General features: G+C 44.6%; 1 protein-coding gene across 2 annotated transcripts; it reads left to right on the forward strand.

Moving 5' to 3' along the window:
* The first annotated feature begins 4,167 nt into the window (after positions 1-4,167).
* Positions 4,168-20,789, forward strand: LOC119876074 (ral guanine nucleotide dissociation stimulator-like). 2 transcript variants are annotated; one of them, XR_005355682.1, is made up of 9 exons: positions 4,168-4,304; positions 12,119-12,226; positions 12,305-13,842; positions 16,803-17,017; positions 17,378-17,481; positions 18,645-18,808; positions 19,775-19,807; positions 20,169-20,290; positions 20,487-20,789. XR_005355682.1 is itself a non-coding variant. In XM_038530877.1 (5 exons), the coding sequence occupies exons 1-4, from the start codon at positions 16,886-16,888 to the stop codon at positions 20,182-20,184; spliced, it is 285 nt and encodes a 94-aa protein (XP_038386805.1). In that variant the 5' UTR covers positions 15,642-16,885; the 3' UTR covers positions 20,185-20,290; positions 20,487-20,789. The 2 variants fall into 2 exon arrangements, 1 of the variants encoding a protein (XP_038386805.1); XM_038530877.1 differs by lacking the exons at positions 4,168-4,304; positions 12,119-12,226; positions 12,305-13,842; positions 18,645-18,808 and having other exon boundaries at positions 15,642-17,017.
* The last annotated feature ends 827 nt before the right edge of the window (positions 20,790-21,616 follow it).

The raw sequence follows: 21,616 nt of genomic DNA on the forward strand, positions 1-21,616 counted from the left end.
GGCGCAGGGTTTCAGACTGGATAAAAAAGCAGGACCCATCTATTTGCTGTCTACAAGAGACTCATTTTAGACAGAAGGACACCTACAGCCTGAAAATAAAAGGTTGGAGAACCATTTACCATTCGAATGGTCCTCAAAAGAAAGCAGGGGTAGCCATCCTTATATCAGATAAACTAAAATTTACCCCAAAGACTGTAGTGAGAGATGAAGAGGGACACTATATCATACTTAAAGGATCTATTCAACAAGAGGACTTAACAATCCTCAATATATATGCTCCAAATGTGGGAGCTGCCAAATATATAAATCAATTATTAACCAAAGTGAAGAAATACTTAGATAATAATACACTTATACTTGGTGACTTCAATCTAGCTCTTTCTATACTCGATAGGTCTTCTAAGCAAAACATCTCCAAAGAAACGAGAGCTTTAAATGATACACTGGACCAGATGGATTTCACAGATATCTACAGAACTTTACATCCAAACTCAACTGAATACACATTCTTCTCAAGCGCACATGGAACTTTCTCCAGAATAGACCACATATTGGGTCACAAATCGGGTCTGAACCGATACCAAAAGATTGGGATTGTCCCCTGCATATTCTCGGACCATAATGCCTTGAAATTAGAACTAAATCACAACAAGAAGTTTGGAAGGACCTCAAACACATGGAGGTTAAGGACCATCCTGCTAAAAGATAAAAGGGTCAACCAGGAAATTAAGGAAGAATTAAAAAGATTCATGGAAACTAATGAGAATGAAGATACAACCGTTCAAAATCTTTGGGATGCAGCAAAAGCAGTCCTAAGGGGGAAATACATCGCAATACAAGCATCCATTCAAAAACTGGAAAGAACTCAAATACAAAAGCTAACCTTACACATAAAGGAGCTAGAGAAAAAACAGCAAATAGATCCTACACCCAAGAGAAGAAGGGAGCTAATAAAGATTCGAGCAGAACTCAACGAAATCGAGACCAGAAGAACTGTGGAACAGATCAACAGAACCAGGAGTTGGTTCTTTGAAAGAATTAATAAGATAGATAAACCATTAGCCAGCCTTATTAAAAAGAAGAGAGAGAAGACTCAAATTAATAAAATCATGAATGAGAAAGGAGAGATCACTACCAACACCAAGGAAATACAAACGATTTTAAAAACCTATTATGAACAGCTATACGCCAATAAATTAGGCAATCTAGAAGAAATGGACGCATTCCTGGAAAGCCACAAACTACCAAAACTGGAACAGGAAGAAATAGAAAACCTGAACAGGCCAATAACCAGGGAGGAAATTGAAGCAGTCATCAAAAACCTCCCAAGACACAAGAGTCCAGGGCCAGATGGCTTCCCAGGAGAATTTTATCAAACATTTAAAGAAGAAATCATACCTATTCTCCTAAAGCTGTTTGGAAAGATAGAAAGAGATGGAGTACTTCCAAATTCGTTCTATGAAGCCAGCATCACCTTAATTCCAAAGCCAGACAAAGACCCCGCCAAAAAGGAGAATTACAGACCAATATCCCTGATGAACATGGATGCAAAAATTCTCAACAAGATACTGGCCAATAGGATCCAACAGTACATTAAGAAAATTATTCACCATGACCAAGTAGGATTTATCCCTGGGACACAAGGCTGGTTCAACACCCGTAAAACAATCAATGTGATTCATCATATCAGCAAGAGAAAAACCAAGAACCATATGATCCTCTCATTGGATGCAGAGAAAGCATTCGACAAAATACAGCATCCATTCCTGATCAAAACTCTTCAGAGTGTAGGGATAGAGGGAACATTCCTCGACATCTTAAAAGCCATCTATGAAAAGCCCACAGCAAATATCATTCTCAATGGGGAAGCACTGGGAGCCTTTCCCCTAAGATCAGGAACAAGACAGGGATGTCCACTCTCACCACTGCTATTCAACATAGTACTGGAAGTCCTAGCCTCAGCAATCAGACAACAAAAAGACATTAAAGGCATTCAAATTGGCAAAGAAGAAGTCAAACTCTCCCTCTTCGCCGATGACATGATACTCTACATAGAAAACCCAAAAGTCTCCACCCCAAGATTGCTAGAACTCATACAGCAATTCGGTAGCGTGGCAGGATACAAAATCAATGCCCAGAAGTCAGTGGCATTTCTATACACTAACAATGAGACTGAAGAAAGAGAAATTAAGGAGTCAATCCCATTTACAATTGCACCCAAAAGCATAAGATACCTAGGAATAAACCTCACCAAAGATGTAAAGGATCTATACCCTCAAAACTATAGAACACTTCTGAAAGAAATTGAGGAAGACACAAAGAGATGGAAAAATATTCCATGCTCATGGATTGGCAGAATTAATATTGTGAAAATGTCAATGTTACCCAGGGCAATATACACGTTTAATGCAATCCCTATCAAAATACCATGGACTTTCTTCAGAGAGTTAGAACAAATTATTTTAAGATTTGTGTGGAATCAGAAAAGACCCCGAATAGCCAGGGGAATTTTAAAAAAGAAAACCATAGCTGGGGGCATCACAATGCCAGATTTCAGGTTGTACTACAAAGCTGTGGTCATCAAGACAGTGTGGTACTGGCACAAAAACAGACACATAGATCAGTGGAACAGAACAGAGAATCCAGAAGTGGACCCTGAACTTTATGGGCAACTAATATTCGATAAAGGAGGAAAGACTATCCATTGGAAGAAAGACAGTCTCTTCAATAAATGGTGCTGGGAAAATTGGACATCCACATGCAGAAGAATGAAACTAGACCTCTCTCTTTCACCATACACAAAGATAAACTCAAAATGGATGAAAGATCTAAATGTGAGACAAGATTCCATCAAAATCCTAGAGAAGAACACAGGCAACACCCTTTTTGAACTCGGCCATAGTAACTTCTTGCAAGATACATCCACGAAGGCAAAAGAAACAAAAGCAAAAATGAACTATTGGGACTTCATCAAGATAAGAAGCTTTTGCACAGCAAAGGATACAGTCAACAAAACTCAAAGACAACCTACAGAATGGGAGAAGATATTTGCAAATGACATATCAGATAAAGGGCTAGTTTCCAAGATCTATAAAGAACTTCTTAAACTCAACACCAAAGAAACAAACAATCCAATCATGAAATGGGCAAAAGAGATGAACAGAAATCTCACAGAAGAAGACATAGACATGGCCAACATGCACATGAGAAAATGCTCTGCATCACTTGCCATCAGGGAAATACAAATCAAAACCACAATGAGATACCACCTCACACCAGTGAGAATGGGAAAAATTAACAAGGCAGGAAACAACAAATGTTGGAGAGGATGTGGAGAAAAGGGAACCCTCTTACACTGTTGGTGGGAATGTGAACTGGTGCAGCCACTCTGGAAAACTGTGTGGAGGTTCCTCAAACAGTTAAAAATATACCTGCCCTACGACCCAGCAATTGCACTGTTGGGGATTTACCCCAAAGATACAAATGCAATGAAACGCCGGGACACCTGCACCCCGATGTTTCTAACAGCAATGGCCACGATAGCCAAACTGTGGAAGGAGCCTCGGTGTCCAACGAAAGATGAATGGATAAAGAAGATGTGGTTTATGTATACAATGGAATATTACTCAGCTATTAGAAATGACAAATACCCACCATTTGCTTCAACGTGGATGGAACTGGAGGGTATTATGCTGAGTGAAGTAAGTCAGTCGGAGAAGGACAAACATTATATGTTCTCATTCATTTGGGGAATATAAATAATAGTGAAAGGGAAAATAAGGGAAGGGAGAAGAAATGTGTGGGAAATATCAGAAAGGGAGACAGAACATAAAGACTGCTAACTCTGGGAAACGAACTAGGGGTGGTAGAAGGGGAGGAGGGCGGGGGGTGGGAGTGAATGGGTGACGGGCACTGGGTGTTATTCTGTATGTTAGTAAATTGAACACCAATAAAAAAAAAAAAAAAAAAAATAATTATAACTCTACAAACTATTAAATATGATTTACTCAGATTCTAGCTCTTATACAAAATGTGAGCTACAGAAGAAGGGAACCTGATTGTGAATGCTTTTTTCTCGTCTCCATTCTTTTCTGTTTCCTGTTAAATCAAGAATAATATAACGTTTGGCAGAAGCTTCAACAAACTAATACTTTCTTGTAGGATATGGACCACTTGGATCACTAATGAGATGAAGGAAGAAGAGCCCATTGGTGGAAAAAAAGTCAGAGGATGAAGGAATTGAAAAGGAAAACTTAGCAATACTAGAGAAAGTTTGGAAGACTCAAAGGCAAGACCATTTCAGTGTACGTATGTGCACATATATAGAACCTGGACTTTGGGGATTGAGTAATTATTGGTAATAATTAATGTAAAACTGAGAAGTTCATTAGAATAACAGTCTAAGCTGCCCCCTCCACCCTCTCCTCTGTTGTACATTCAGCCATGTTTTGTTTACCTGGTGGATTTTGTTGTTGTCATTGAAGTTCCTCATCTGTTGGTAGCTTTCTTCCATGCTCCTGTGCTTTTTACATGCTGGAAGTAGCCTGCTAATCACTGTATATTGCTTCTTTCCAGCCTGTTTTTATGCTTACTCTTCTGTGAGATCTGTATGTTTAAATTCAGTGTCTTCTGCAAAGTACAGTAAAAATTCTTCCCCACCATGGTACCATCTGATCTGTTGTGCTCTGTGCAGCCAAAAGTATTTTTTTCTTTGACTAAACATCTCTTTAATGTGAAGTGGCATGGGGCGTGAAATGAACATTGAGTCTGTTAATAAACACAGCTGTGTGGATTCAGTTTCCTAAACGCTAAAATATGGATAATACATTCGTTTTAGTTGATGGCTGAAGAGTAAATGAGAAGGATGCATATAAAATGCCCAAAGTAGGGAAACATATACAAGTCCAGTTATTTGCCTCAACATTTCCGACTCACATACTGCCTTCCATTAGAGCTATTTATCCAACCCATGACATCTGAGGACTTTTGCTTTAGACACAGGTTCTCACAAACCAGGATTGAATCACTACGTAGCAAAATGCCAGATGTTGTCAGGAGACAGATTAGTCTCTCTCCTTCCATCTTACTGTATTAATTTAATCAGCAGATCTTTTTTTTTCTCTTTTTAGAGAGTAATTTAGCTCTACTTATCTTGATTACTTAAAAATTGTTCATAGCATTTAAATTAATGATTACTGTACCTTCTCTTGTGATTGCTTTCAGTTTGTATATTATATTCAAAATGACTACGAATTATTGAATGTTTCCGCAAGAGAGACACTAAGCCAGGGACTCTACCTTCCCATTTAAGCTTTGTAGCCACTTTATGAAATATTGTTCCTATTTATATGTGTGAAACTAGGGTTGAAACCAGTTAAGTAATGTATTCAAGGTCACAAAGGTAGAAAGTAAAAGCATTGTGAATCTGAATGCCACCCATTTCTCAAAGTGTAGTGTGGACATTAATATTTTAAATTTTACATGATCAGGTCCTTTTTTAATTAAGGCATTCTAAAGGTTTTTGTTTTATGAGAAATAGTTGCACTCATATTCAGTCTTAGAATTAGACATTGGTACATTTTTGTTTTTAAAAAAATTCCAGGGATCCCTGGGTGGCGCAGCGGTTTGGCGCCTGCCTTTGGCCCAGGGCACGATCCTGGAGACCCGGGATCGAATCCCATGTCGGGCTCCCGGTGCATGGAGCCTGCTTCTCCCTCGGCCTATGTCTCTGCCCCTCTCTCTCTCTCTCTGTGTGTGACTATCATAAATAAATAAAAAAATTAAAAAAAAAATTCCAACATGGAAAAGAACTGAAACCAGTTGCATGCAAGTCCAGCTTACATTATTTTTCTTGGTTTCTTAATAGGTAAAGTAGGCATTCAGGATAGCATTCTTGCCTATAGTTTGACTAATGAAACTCTGCTTGAGTTGATACTGTAAAATGGTAAGGGCCTTCTAGTCTTTTCAAAACTGATGGTAACACTACATACCTATAAGAATAGCCAAAACTAAAAAAGAATGGCTCAAATCAGGAACAGTGAGAACACCAAAGACTGAGATGTGAAGCAATAGGAACTCACTCATTGCTGATGGGAGTGTAAAGTGGTCCAGCCACTTTGAAGAAGTCTGGCAGATTCTTACAAAACTGAACCTACTTTTTACCATATATTCCAGCAGTTGCCCTCTTTGGTATTTACCAAAATGAGTTGGAAGGCTTCTATCAGACAAAAACCTGCATACAGATGCTAATAACAGCTTTATTCATAATTGGGAGGACTTGAAAGGAGCCAGAGTATCCATCAGTAGGTGGATGGATCAACTGTGGTCTATTCCAACAATATGGAATGCTATGCCCTGCTATAAAGAGAAATGAGCTGTCAGACCATGAGAAGACATGGAGGCACTTTACGTCCGTATTACTAATTGAAAGAACCAATCTGATGAAAAGACAACAGTTTAACTGTATGTTTCCAACTCTATGACATTTCGGAAGAGGAAAACCCTGTAGAAAACAAAAAGATCAGTGCTTGCTGGAAGTGGGGTGGAGGGATAAACAGACAGAGCACAGAGGATGTTTAGGGCAATGAAAATACGCTGTATGCTACTCTAAAGATGCATATGTGTCGTTATGCATTGTCCAAACCCGTAGAGTGTATAGAACCAAAGGTGAGCCTTAAAGTTAATAGTGGACTTATCTAGGAATGATGTGTCAGTGTAGACTCTTCAATTTAAGCAATGTGCCATCTGGTGAGGGATATTCATCAAGAAGGGGACCATGTGTGGTGGGAGCAGTTATATGGGAAGTCTCTTTACTTTGTATCAATGTTTCTATGAACCTAAAACTGCTCTGAAAATAAATTCCTAATGAGAAAAAAAATATTTTAAAAAATCAGTAGAGTTCGAAAAAGATTAATACTAATTTCTTTTCATTTATAAATTTATTTATTGGTGTTCATTTTTGCCAACATGTAGAATAACACCCAGTGCTCATCTCATCAAGTGCCCACCTCAGTGCCCATCACCTAGTCACCCCCAACCCCCACCCTCTTCCCCTTCCACCACCACTAGTTCGTTTCACAGAGTTAGGAGTCTTTCATGTTCTGTCCCCCTTTATGATATTTCCCACCCATTTCTCTCCTTTCTCCTTTATTCCATTTCACTATTTTTATGGTCCCAAATGAATGAGACCACATAATATTTCTCCTTCTCCAATTGACTTATTTCACTCAGCATAATACCCTCCAGTTCCATTCACACTTAAGCAAATGGTGGGTATTTGTTGTTTCTAATGGCTGAGTAATATTCCATTGTATACAGAGACCACGACTTCTTTATCCATTCATCTTTTGATGGACACCAAGGCTCCTTCTACAGTTTGGCTATTGTGGACATTGCTGCTAGAATCATGGGGATGGAGGTGTCCCGGCGTTACATTGCATGTATCTTTGAGGTAAATCCCCAGCAGTGCAATCGCTGGGTCTTAGGGCAGATCTATTTTTAACTCTTTGAGGAACCTCCACACCATTTTCCACAGTGGCTGCACCAGGTCACATTCCCACCAACTGTGCAAGGGTTGGGTTCCCCTTTTTTCACATCCTCGCCAACAATTGTGGTATCTTGCCTTGTTAATGTTCCCCATTCTCACTGGTGTTAGGTGGAATCTCATTGCAGTTTTGATTTGTATTTCCCTGATGGCAAGTGATATGGAGCATTTTCTCTTGTGCTTGTTGGCCATGTCTATGTCTTCCTCTGTGAGATTTCTGTTCATGTCTTTTGCCCATTTCATGATTGGATTGTTTGTTTCTTTGGTGTTGAGTTGAATGAGTTCTTTATAGATCTTGGATACTAGCCCTTTATCTGACACATCATTTGCAAATATCTTCTCCCATTCTGTAGGTTGTCTTTTAGTTTTGTTGACTGAATACTTTGCTCTGCAAAAGCTTCTTATCCTGATGAAGTCCCAAGAGTTCATTTTTGCTTTTGTTTCTCTTGCCTTCATGGATGTATCTTGCAAGAAGTTACTGTGGTCGAGTTCAAAAAGGGTGTTGCCTGTGTTCTCTAGAATTTTGAATGAATCTTGTCTCACATTTAGATCTTTCATCCATTTTGAGTTTATCTTTGTGTCTGGTGCAAGAGAGTGGTCTAGTTTAATTCTTCTGCATATGGATGTCCAATTTTCCCAGCACTATATATTGAAGAGACTGTCTTTTTCCAGTGGATAGTCTTTCCTCCTTTGTCGAATATTAGTTGACCATAAAGTTGAGGGTCCACTCCTGGATTCTCTATTCTGTTCCATTGATCTATGTGTCTGTTTCTGTGCCAGTACGACACTGTCTTTATGACCACAGCTTTGTATTCCAATCTGAAATCTGGCATTGTGATGCCCCAAGCTATGGTTTTATTTTTGAATATGCCCCTGGCTATTCAGGGTCTCTTCTGATTCCACACAAATCTTAAAATAATTTGTTCCAACTCTCTGAAGAAAGTCCATGGTATTTTGATAGGGTTGCATTAAACGTGTAAATTGTCCTGGGTAACATTGACATTTTCACAATATTCATTCTTCCAATCCATGAGCATGGAATATTTTTCCATGTCTTCCTCAATTCCTTTTAGAAGTGTTCTGTAGTTTTTGGGTATAGATCCTTTACCTCTTTGGTTAGGTTTATTCCAAGGTATCATATGTTTTTGGGTGCCATTGTAAATGAGATTGACTCCTTAATTTCTCTTTCTTCAGTCTCATTGTTAGTGTATAGAAATGCCACTGACTTCTGGGCATTGATTTTGTATCCTGCCACACTGCCAAATTGCTGCATGAGTTATAGCAACATTGGGGTGGAGTCTTTTGGGTTTTCTATGTAGAGTATCATGTCATCAGTGAACAGGGAGAGTTTGACTTCTTCTTTGCCAATTTGAATGCTATTTATTTCTTTTTATTGCCTGATTACTGAGGCTAGGACTTCTAGTACTATATAGAATAGGAGTGGTGAGAGTGGACATCTCTATCTTGTTCCTGATCTTAGGGGAAAGGCTCCCAGTGCTTCCCCATTGAGAATGATATTAGCTGTGGCCTTTCATAGATGGCTTTTAAGATGTTGAGGAATGTTCCCTCTATCCCTACACTGTAAAGAGTTTTTATCAGGAATGGATGCTGTATTTTGTCAAATGCTTTTTCTGCATCTAATGAGAGGATCATATGGTTCTTGTTTTTGCTCTTGTTGATATGATGAATCACATTGATTGTTTTATGAGTTTTGAACCAGCCTTGCATCCCAGGGATAAATCCTCCTTTTCATGATGAATAATCTTCTTAATGTACTGTTGGATCCTATTGGGTAGTATCTTGTTGAGAATTTTTGCATCCATATTCATCAGGGATATTGGTCTATAATTTTCCTTTTTCGTGGGGTCTTTGTCTGGTTTTGGAATTAAGGTGATTCTGGAATCATAGAATGAATTTGGAAATATTCCATCTCTTTCTATATTTCTGAACAGCTTTAGTAGATAAGTATGTTTTTTTCTTTAAACGTTTGATAGAATTCCCCAGGGAAGCCATCTGGCCCTGGACTTTTGTGTCTTGGGAGGTTTTTGTCTTGGGAGGTTTTCTTTTTTTTTTTTAAGATTTATTTATTTATTCATTCAGAGAGAGCAAAGAGAGAGGCAGAGACACAGGCAGAGGGAGAAGCAGGCTCCATGCAGGGAGCCCGATGCAGGACTCGATCCTGGGTCTCCAGGATCACACCCCAGGCTGCAGGCGGCGCTAAACCACTGCGCGATCGGGGCTGCCCTTGGGAGGTTTTCTATTTCTTCCAGTTCCAGTTTTGGTAGTTTGTGGCTTTCCAGGAATGCATCCATTTCTTCTAGATTGCCTAATTTATTAGCATATAGCTGCTCATAATATGTTTTTAAAATCGTTTGTATTTCCTTGGTGTTGGTAGTGATCTCTCCTTTCTCATTCATGATTTTATTAATTTGAGTCTTCTCTCTCTTCTTTCTAATTAGGCTGGCTAATGGTCTTATTAATTCTTTCAAAGAACTAACTCCTGTTTTTTTCTTTTTTTATCTTATCTGTTCCACAGTTCTTCTGGTCTCTATTTCATTGAATTCTGCTCGAATGTTTATTAACTCTTCTTCTGCTGGGTGTAGGATCTATTTGCTGCTTTTTCTCTAGCTCCTTTAGGTGTAAGGTTAGCTTTTGTATTTGAGTTCATTCCAGTTTTTGGAGGGATGCTTGTATTGCGATGTATTTCCCCCTCAGAACTGCTTTTGCTGTATCCCAAAGAATTTGAATCGTTGTATCTTCATTCTCATTAGTTTCAATGAATCTTTTTAATTCTTTCTTATGTTCCTGGTTGACCCTTTCATCTTTTAGCAGGATGGTCCTTAACCTCCACATTTTTGAAATCCTTCCAAATGTCTTCTTGTGATTTAATTCTAATTTCAAATCATTACGATCTGAAAATATGCAGGGGACTATCCCAATATTTTGGTATTGGATAAGACCTGATTTGTGACCCAGTATGTGATCTATTCTGGAGAAAGTTCCATGTGCACTTGAGAAGAATGTGTATTCAGTTGCATTCGGACATAAAGTTCTGTAGATATCTGTGAAATCCATCTGGTCCAGTGTATCATTTAAAGCTCTTGTTTCTTTGGAGATGTTGTGCTTAGAAGACCTATCGAGTGTAGAAAGCACTAGATTGGTCATAAGCCAGTCACGAAGCACCTCGGGGTTACACAGGTATACTTATACCATAGGTCAGGATCCTGTGAGCCATTGTAATGGCTGCAGCTGAGGCCAAAATGAGGCAACCCGGTCCCCTTCTAAGTATAAGAGGAAATAATTGGCTAGTTTTGCTACAGAAGGTGACAATGTGTGCCTCTTGGAGCATTTCCACCCCATCGTGGTGCCCCCATTGAAATGAGGACAGAGGGAACGTGCTATTGTGATATTACATTGCTGGAACCCAGGCAACTTTCAAGTGGTACTCCATGGTTCATTAACCCCCTTCTGGTCAATCTTCCATCCTTATATTTGTGCCTCAGATACACAGGATACCAGCCCACACGCATTATAAATATCATCCATAGACACCCGGTGATGTGCCTAGGAAGTAGATTGTAGCCTGATCCCACAGGGCAGGTTGGGAAACTGTGGACTATTTAATAGACCCAGTGGGTTAGGTAGGACACAGCACTGGGAAAACAGAGAAATAAAGGTCTGAATTCAGCTCCGTGTTCTCAAAGGTAGACCTTACTTGCATGTTCAGAGGGTTGTGTCTATGGTATTTTTTTAGCTCATCATGTACAGTTAAGATGACATGTTATAGCATGCATCTGCCAAGAAGGGGCTCTGGATAGGTCTGACTGAAGGAAGGGGCCCAGGTCCCAGAATCTTGAAAAAGTGACTTCACTTCGTTGGTGACAGGCCCACAACTGATGGGGAACTCCGGTAACAAGGAACCTGTGGGAACCAGGTCCCGCTTTCCAGCTCACTTAACTGCAGACGGTCAAGAGAACAAGATGTTCTGTTACTGTTGTCCTACTTTCAGGCACTCTGAGTCCAGAGTGAGAGATTTTCATGTCGCTATGTCAGCTCAGCCCTCTTCTCCAGCGCTTCTGGCTATGTAGTGGGAGACATCAACAGGTACCACAAGGCAACCTGGGGCAGCCCACTGGTGAGGAGACCACACTGTGATCTCAGCTGAGCAGGAGTACACCTCTTACACCTTACTGTGTGGGTTTATGTGTGTCTGGGTCTGTGTATGTGTGTGTGTGCGTGTGTGTAGAGGGGACAGAGGAGAGGAACATGCCCTTCCTGGGCACAGACCAGCTTCCAGGAGTTGGAAGCCTGATACATCTTTTATGTTCAGACCCCAGGTCATAGCAGGCATGATGAGAAGGTGAGTTCTGGGCACCAAGCTCAACTTCCAATATATTAGTCATGAGCCCAAGAGCTTCTTTCACCTGGCTTCCTCCTTGTCAGATGTCTCCACAGCTGCACCTCTGGCCTGAACAGGAGAATGCAATTTCTAATGGGGGTGTCCCCTTGGGGGTGATGTCGAGGGAGGACCCTAATGTCTCTTGGCCCTGTATATACGGGGCCCTGTCTTTGCAGAGCTGCATCCAGGAGATCTTGGAGGAGATGGTCTGTGGCTTCAACTATTCCAACTCCCTAGACAATTATCAGGTGCACCAGAGAAACAAGGATCAGTGCTGCTCTGAGGTGAGAAAGGGAAGAGGGCTCACCACAGAAATATGGCACCCACACAAACATGGAGAGAAAACTGGGGCCCTCCCATAGTGTTTCCACAGGAGTGTCGCACCAGCCCAACCGCAGAGACCTCTGAACCTCCACGCCTATCCTCCAGCTACGTATGATGTGGGAAGACACTCTTCACCTGTATTGGATAAGTGCAGAATATATTTCATGTTTTTTAGGAGTTGGTGGGGGGGGGGTCACAAAGCCATGAGTATCTTTGCGTTTTACTTCTGTTTTTATTATTTCACGTACTCCTCCCAGCTATCCTGTGTAGAAGCCAGCTCCACTGTCCCTGCAGACCTTCTCCGAGCCTTTCCAAATCATCACACTAAGAGGGTGATTTAACACAAAAGGGTGTGATGAAGCCATTTTATATGTTTTCATATAGAATGTTTATATAGTTTCTCTCAATAGATTCTATATGTTTCTCTATAACATGTCGTCTCTCAGAACACATCAAATCATTGTAGGCCCAACAGGACATGAGCTGTATCCCTATAGATCTTATAGGTCCATAAATGAGGCGGTCTGCCACACGGATTCAGATTTTCGAGACCCTTGGCACGTGACCTGATGCCATTCTCTTGCCATTTCTGCAGTGCTGCAAGGAACACCGTATGTGTCCCCACAGACTGTTTTGGTTGCTAGATCTGCCATAACCTGGAACCCCAGATTAGGGGGAAGGCCTCTGATGCCTCCTGGCACCAGTAGCTGGCTCTTTTTGTAATGACCCACCCAGGAGATCTTGGATGAGTTGCTCCAAGAGTTGAACTCCTCCAACTCCTCTGACAAGCACAGGGGCATCAGGCCACCAACTACTTCCATTGAAGGTCTGCGGTAAGAACAGGTCCACATTCATGGTCAAACTCAAGACACAGAGATGATCAGGGCAAGACCAGAACACAGACTAGAAACAACTGATGCCCTTGGGCCTTGCAGGAGAAGGTAGTTTTCCCCTGACCCTTCCTCCCTATGTCAGGAACAGACCAAGCCACATCAGCTTAAGGGAAACCCCATGCAGCTCACGCTCTGGTCTCTTCTCAGCTGCAATGTATGTGATCTTAAGCAGCATGTGAGGGTCTAGCCCTCTGTGTTCTGTGTGAGGCCAAAACTGAAGACTTAATGGCATACTGGTCTTCATAAAACTATTAGTTGAGAGGAATGCTGTTGTTGCTCAGCTAACAGAATGTGTTGAAGTTTGCCATGTCTTCCCTAAAACCAATGATACTTTGAAGCCTCAAACCTTTTTCTGTGTGGGCACTCAAGTCCCTTGTCCTGTAGAACTTCCCAAGGGGATGGGAGTCTCTGGTCTGAGAGCCAGACCCTGATCTTCACAGTGGTTCTTGGTTTGGAAGCTGACTACAGTGCTCCTCCTTGTGTCTCTGGTGTGAAAAGGAATCAACCTTATTCCTGGGTGAGGCCAGGACCATGCTGATGCTCAAAGAAGGGAGAATGGATAATTTTGTACAGTCCTTGGTACCATCCTTCCAGGATAGAAGCCTCGCAAACAACCCAGTCATTTCCTGTATCTACCAGGTGTTCACCACAGCCCAACAGGTCCTGGGCCAGCAATTCCCCAAGTGAGTGACCACCCCATATGCAGCATGGGGGAGGGGGGAGGCTCGCCTCTACTGCCAGTATGTTTTGGGAATGTCACTGCACCTCTCTGAGCTTCCTTTTGCTCCTCTGAAAAGTGCTGTGGTAAGAGGATGAACCTCATCGGGCTACTGTGGAAATCCTGAGAGAAAACAAGGCATAGACTTATCTGGTGCCTGGCTCTGTAGAAAGGGCTGCTGGGCATCTTCATGTGTAGCAGTTTTCTCTCCACAGCTAAGAAGGTCTCCACATCAACCCCTGTGGGCCTGTGGCACTTCTGGTTTTACAGAAGCACATGCAAAGCAGGCAGTTTTCCTGTATGCAAAGGACTTCTGAGATTCCATCTAACTGGTCCTGATACTCTGTCCACATAAGTAAGAGGTCCTGATACTCTGTCCTCATAAGAGTAGAGGTCACTGGGGGAAGGCAGAGCAGCTCAAGTTCCACTCAGTATACAGAAAGTGCTGGTTGGGATTCCTTCTCCAATAATATATATTGAGCACCTCGTGTTGCAGACACATTTCTATTCACTGAGATAATTGAAGGAATAAAGAAGGTACAGTGTCTCGGTCCCAAGACTAATCAGAGTGTCAGACAATCACTCTGTATGTCGTAGGCACACATGTCCATAGTTTTTTAGATGTGACATCTTCATGGCCGCCTCAAGGAATGAATGGATCCACCCATATCTGGACCATTATCATGGACCATAAGATCAAGTAAGGGCACTTAGGGGCTCATTCAGGTAGGCCTATGCCATAAGGTCAGGTTGTTATCCCAGGGTCCTGTGTTTGAGCCCTCCATTGGGCTCCCTGCTCAGTGGGGAGCCTGGTCACCATGCTTATTTGCTCACTCACTCGCTCGCTCTAATAAATATCCTTAAAAATTTTTGGGAAAGATCAAGTAAAACTTTGATTGATCTTTGGATCCAGAAGGAGAACCTTAATTTCTCCACAGAGCATGTTGGGAGACTAAGGGTTTGTGGCTGGGGAGTAACTCTCAGAGTCATGGATCTCATAGGTCTCTTGATTTCCATTGGGAGGGTTTCATTTTTGGGGCTTCCTGTGAAGAGGGAAATGAGTCAAAGGGAGCTGTAGATGGGGTCCCAAGCCCTCTGGGAAGCAGAGCACAGTCTGGGCTGATTCGGTGCCTCAAACATCCATCTCTTCAACTGTCTCATCTCTTCCTGCACCTCTCTATACCACCTCTTCTGACCTCCACAACTGGGGCCAAGAACAGAACTTTGGTGAGCAGACCACTCACCAATCTGCCACAAACCTAAGCCCTGATACTGGTGTGCATGAAGGATGGAGTAGACGAGGCCCTTGGCCATTGAGAAAACAGGCTAAGTAGAAAAACGAGACTCATACAGGTTTTCTGGATGACCGGATCATCCACTGCAAGGACAGCAATAGGGGGGTTGGAAGTCATGCTGGGGACATTCTCTGGGGCCCACACAGACAGAATGGTGCTATGGAAGTACCATGTGGCATGAAAGGCCATGCTCTGATGCTGCTCCACATATGACTCTCCCCAGCACCCTCTCTCCCATCTTGGGTACCTGGCCTGACCAGAAACTGCAGGACACCTGGCAGTCCCTGCACTGTGCCTGTTTCAAAGGAAAGGGGGCCTGGGTGCAGGCAAATTTGCATGACTGGGACATGAATTGCCATACCTCCATTACCGTGATGCCACGGGAAATTCTGCAGCTCACTGAGGCAGACACAGAGTCAGAGGGTAAGGGGGATTGCAAGCTGGGAAGACTATCTGCAGTGCGGTTCAGGGACTGGGGGTTTCTCTATTGGCCATGGAATCTGCCCTGTTTTTGGAAGGGCATGGGGCAAGTCAGTCTTGTGGACAAACATTTCTCTTTATCCTGTCCCAGTGCCAGCTCCATGGCTCCTTCCAGCATCTCCTCGATCAGCTGTTCCAGATCTGGAACAAGAGCTCATGTCTTCTTCTGCATGTGTACCAGGTCATGAGCTGCAGTCAGTTCGACCACCAGCTTTCCTGGGAATTGTAACTCCTTCCCTAAACATAGAGACAGAGCCACCTCCAGCCCCAGAGGCGACCTGCCACTGGTGCATAACTCCCGAGCACCAGCTACATGAGGAGAAGCCCGGTCTCATGGACTTCCCTCCCAAGCTGGTGGCAGAGCAATTGACATCCATAGATGTGGTGAGCAGCTGGGCTCCCAGGACGGGGCCGGGGCCGGGGCAGGCTTTCTTTCTGCTGTCATCTACCCCAGACCTGCCCTTCCCTGATGTGGGCTTGTAAGGTCAGGGTCCAAATCTCAGCTCCATCACTTACGAACCACATCAACCCGTCCAGTTCCTCAAACCCTTGCTTTCACTGTCCAGCTGCAGACTTTGGAGATAGACCCTGGCAAGGACTGATGCAGAGTTCCTGTGTCAATTAAATGAGCCAGAACTGATAGGCAAATGGGCAGGCACTGGTCCTTGGGTGGAGGAGGGCAACTCACTGTGTGCGGCCAAGCCCACGGCTCACCCACACATCTGCCTTGGAGGCTGAGCAACCTACATTTATTAGTCATCTAATGTGTGAAGTACAGGGCAGGGAGATAAACCTGTGGTTGTACCTCTCTCTGTGAGAATGTGCTGCTGAAAGGGGAGTAGGACCAGAGGCATGAACACTGGGAGGGGAAGATGCCCCTCTGAGGAGCCCCCTTGAACTTGAAGTTAGTGGGGATGATCAGGGTACAAATGCCCTCCTTCCTCTGCTCCCCCACGGCAGTATCCGCTCCTCGTTCATCCTGTACTGGGCTCCCTCAGGGAAGAGGAATGGAGTGCAATCCAGGGACTCTAACTGGGTTCAGGCCACTTTCTGCGCTTGCTGAGCCCCAGCTCTGACATGGGACCCCTACATAGGACATGAATCTTGCATGTGAAATGGCTGTGAGAGCGAGTGTCCCCCTATTCTCTAGGATCTGTTCAAGAAGCTGCTGCCCCAACAGTGCCTGGGTGCCATTTGGTCCAAGCGAAATGAACCTGGAAATGAGCACCTGCCATGCACAGTCCATGCCACCATCACCCAGTTCAACGATGTGTCCAACTGCGTCATCACCACCTTCCTTGGCAACGCACGCATGATGGCCCGGGACAGGCCATGGTGGTGGAGCACTGGATCAAGGTGGCCAAGGTAAGCCTACAGGAGGCCCAGCTGACTTGCTCTCCTGAGCCTCGGGAACTGCTCTGTCCTTGATCAGTTCTCAATGTTGGAAGTCTCTGGTCTGAGTTCTTCTTTCAAGGGGCATGCTGACCTTTCCTTGCATGGCCCAATTTTGGGATGCTCAGTTCCTACATGACTCTTTCCTTGGAGTGAAGGAAAATGCCCCCTCTCCCCAGCAGTGCTCCTCGCTGGGTCTTCCACGTGCCCTTCTGTAGGTCCCTAGACATCTGTCTCATCCAGGAGAGGAGACTGACACTGAAGAGGAGTGCAGCTCTCCAGGAAATTGGGCTCCTGCTATCCACCTGACAGCTCATTCTCTTCCGTCCCCAGGCCTGTCAAATCTTGCGGAACTACTCTTCCATGAATGCCATCATCTCTGCTCTTCAGAGTGCCTCAATTCACCGCCTGAAGATCACATGGACCAAAGTTTCCAGGTGAGGGGTCCTCTCTCCAGAAGGACCATGAAGGGTGAGGGATGTCCCATATGCCTGTCCTTTTCACCCCCTCAGTCACCCTGGACTTCCTAGGAGGCAGCAAACCATGAAACAGGACGTGGGCGGGCAGGGGGGCAGGTTATTTTCTCCTCCTTCCTGGGGAATAGGCCACCATGCCTCCAAATGTCCCCATTTGGGGAGACTGGGCTGAGCTGAATTAAAAGTTTTAGGATATGAACATTACAGCAACTAAAGTCTCTTCCCAATTGAAACAAAAACTGACCAAAGGAGAGCTGTTCAATTAATAGGGGACTGGATGCAGTGGATGACCCACAAGAGAGCTCCCTCCTGTGTCCTCCAATGACCTAAGTGCTCAGAGGAACCCAAAGAAAACCGTGATCCAGCAGTTTGACTCCTTTGAGGTCTCAGATCATAGGGACTTGCACTCAACCCTACCATAGTATTCCAACATCCATCCTGCCTTCTTTCTCTCTATTCAGGAATAACATTCGAACATGTTTTAAAATTGTGCACCAAAGACAATCCACAGAGCAGGAACCTGCTTATCAAGGTAGCATGGAAGGTGTTGGTATAGAAAGAGAAGAGGTGTGGGAGCAACAGTGTCCTTCGTGAATGAATTAGGGACTGGCCAGGAGCATTCCTCCAGGGAGTGAAGCCTTTTGCATGAATGTGGACACAGCCAGGGGTGAAAATCCACAAGGGGTAGAAAAGCAGTTGCTGCTCTACCAGAATCCCTAGGCTGGACACACGAGCTCCCTGACACCAGCTGGTCCAGATGGGGGCCTCTACCAAACTTGAGAGCCCAGAGGACATGCCTCTGCTCAGTTAGGGGTTTGGATGGGATGAGGGCCACAACAATGATGATAGGAATAGGACACTGGGTCCTCAGGAGACCAAGGGAGGTAGCTGGAATTCTCAACCTTTCCCAGTGAGGAACCAGGCTCAGGGAGGCCAGACTGCAAGCTCAAAGTCACACAGGGAGTGAATATGGAGCTGAGATTGTTCTAGAATCACTAGATGGCAGGCTTAAGGATAACGTAGCATGCTACCCTCTGCCTTGCGTCAGATGTCCAGGGTCTGAGTCAAAGATGGTGGGGAGAAGCAGCCTGAGGTGATTATGATCTTGAGGAACTTGTCCTTAGCCCTGCAGGAACGTCCATCTAAACTTGGAACCCTGGGGGTAAATGTTCAGAGAGCATGGAAGAGGGAGTGGCAGAAGAAGCTGAGCATGGCCCAGATACATGGCCTCGAATCCAGAGGAGACGGGGGTCTTCTCTGAAAGCTGGAAGCCCCCAAATCAAGACAGGTGGGGCCTTCCAACTCCAGCTCCACCTCCTGTTGCCACAGCTTCTAAATCCCTTCTTTTGAAGTGACCTGTATCTAAACCTAGATACAAATGTGTTTGTCGGTGGACAGGGGCCCAGGGCCACATATACAATGATTTTCTAAAGCACGCCCTTGAAATAATTAGGAGGACTCTGATGTTCTTGGAGGGTGAGGGAAGGGTCCTTGTCTGCACCATGTGGTAAGCTGGGGTGGGCCAGGAGGCTGAATGTTTCCCGGGGAGGATCGCTGTGGACACGAGAGAGCAGGAACTCACTCCACCCCCAACCCCCTGACACAGGGTGTCGTCCCCTTCCTTGGCACCTTCCTCACTGACCTGCTCATGCTAGATGCTGCAATGGAGGAGTACCTGGAGGTGCATGAGCCTGAGGGCTGGGAAGGAGGGGCCAGAATCCTGATGTGTGGGAGCACAGAACCCCTGAACTGAGCCCTGAGCTCTCAGTCCTTGGCAAATTTTCCCCTTGTGACAGCCTCCCCGCTGCCCCTGTGAGCTAGAGTTACTTGCCCATGTCTGTGATGAGTAAAGGGAGGCTGCACTTAGTTCACTGGTCCTGAGATCAAATCTGCTGCCTGAATGCAAAGCAGCACGAGGTTAGTCTGGGTTGACTTCAGCCTGTCCCTTTGAGATTGCCTGTGGGGGCAGAGTGAAGTCAGGATCTCCAACTTGAGCGGGCACTTAAAGAGCCTAGCATCTCCTGCCCACTTGAGGCTTTGGCCTCCCCTTCCTGTGCTATAGGATGCCAGAACTGCCACCCCATGTCTTCCTTTCCCTGGCTCCCAGAGCCTGACCTAGATTGCAGTCCTGTCATCCGGGAAGTCATGGCCCCTTGTGTGCCTGGCCTTAGTGCAACATGAGAAGGGGTGGGTATTAGCAGCCAGTAATCACCGGAGTCCTCTCACTGACAGACTTTGGTTGTCTGCTTTCCAGGGCAATGAGTTCAACCACCGGAAGAAGAATAAGGTGAGGCTCTCTATGACTTCCTGTAGGAAAGGGTAGGGCTGTGGCTGTCAGAGATGTCCCCAGGAGGATCATTCCTTGCTTCCATCCCTTCATTCTCACATTTTTGGGAATAGTTTCATAATAAGGAAAAAGTCCCATGCAGTAAGTGAGGACAGAGGAATGGCCATCAAGGATAACTTGCCAGAGCAGGGGCAGTTTATACTCACCTCTGAGAACAAGTTGGGATGAATTTGTAGGACGGGGGTGTTGCCATGTGTCAAAGACCCAGCACTGTTCCCCTGTCCCAGTGCTCAGCCCTCCAAAGACTTGTAGCTTCCCCACCCAGGCTCTTCATGCATCCTGTCCTTCTCTTTTGGCCCAGGAATGCAGATTCATGACCGAGATCATGCTGCTCCAGGTGGCTGCAGATCATTACAACGTAGAGCCCAAGCATCCATTTAGGGCCTGGTTCCAGTCTGGGAAGTGGCTCAGTGAAGAGGAGAGGTGAGGCCCATCAGGAGCTGAATGAGGGTAGGGGTAGACTCCTCAGGTGGCCACTCCAGGGATCCTTCTAATATGGCTCCTGGGGCAGCCTCCAACCTTGCTGCTGGGGCACCAGGCTCCAGCTCCTTCGAAAATATCAGGAAAAACTCCTGAATTGAAGCTCCTGCTCAACTGACATGTGTCACTCTGTCCTTAGCTACATCTTGTCCTGCTAGCTGGCGCCCCAAACCTAGCTCACAAACAGAAAGAACTGGCCACAGTCAACCTCAGCCTGAGCTGGTGTCCAGGGGCAACAGCGGGCATGGGACCCGTCTGCTCAACAACACTTCCTTCCGTCTCTTCACTTATTTGGAGGACCAATATTTCATCATCTTAAAGAGTAAATGGTAGATTTCAATATTATAATATTAAAGCCTTTTTAGAGTCCAGGAGTAGTTTCGTTCTTTTACTTCCTATAGTAATCTAAAAGACTTGAAGAGTCTCATATTCATTTTCTTTTTCCCCCCCTAAATATTCTTTATTTATTCACGAGAGACACAGAGAGAGAGGCAGGCTCCCTGTGGGGAGCCTGTCATGGGACTCAAACACAGGGCTCCAGGATCATGATCTGAGACAAAGGCAGATGCTCAAACACTGAGCCACCCAGGTTACCCTCTTATGCTCATTTTAAACAGGAAATCTTACAGAGTCATCAGCTCTTGTATGTGGGAAAAAGTAGAAGATCCAGCCTTCCTCCCTAGCTACTGAAGGGCATCCCCAAGCCCTCCTTTCTCAGAGGACAGTGTAAGGAACTCGGGCAAACAGCAGAAACACCTCTTCTTAACTGCTGAGATTTAGAGGTTGGAGGTATTTCCACAGGAATAGCAACAATCACTGAATTGGGGGTCTTGAAGGATACCACTTGCCAGAACTACCTCCTGCCCAAGGACAGTGGCTCCCTTTGTACAGTTTAAAGGAAGGAGGACTTTTTCTTGCCACTTTCTGCGATGTAGATGATTTTGGCTTGGGTTTTAGGGTTTGACAGTTCCATTATTAGGAACGTGTAGTTGTCTAGTTCCACCTCTGGAATTGCATCAACACTAAAGTGGGGACAAACATGTAAAGAGACTATATCCTGCACATGGAAGGCATGAGGCCAGTGGAAGATAATTAGTGGATGAAATAAGGGCAGGCAGGACTTTCCATCCTCAGTCTCACTCCAGGGGTTCCAACTTCACCCCTGACCAACACTGGAATCCTCCTGGGATCCTCGTCAGTGATCTCTGAATTCCTTTCCCTCTTGGTTTTCTTGAGGGGGAAAGATATTTGTGTACATTGAAGGTCACA

The sequence above is a fragment of the Canis lupus genome, chromosome 2 (assembly GCF_011100685.1).
Source record: "Canis lupus familiaris isolate Mischka breed German Shepherd chromosome 2, alternate assembly UU_Cfam_GSD_1.0, whole genome shotgun sequence".
Lineage (NCBI taxonomy): Eukaryota > Metazoa > Chordata > Mammalia > Carnivora > Canidae > Canis > Canis lupus.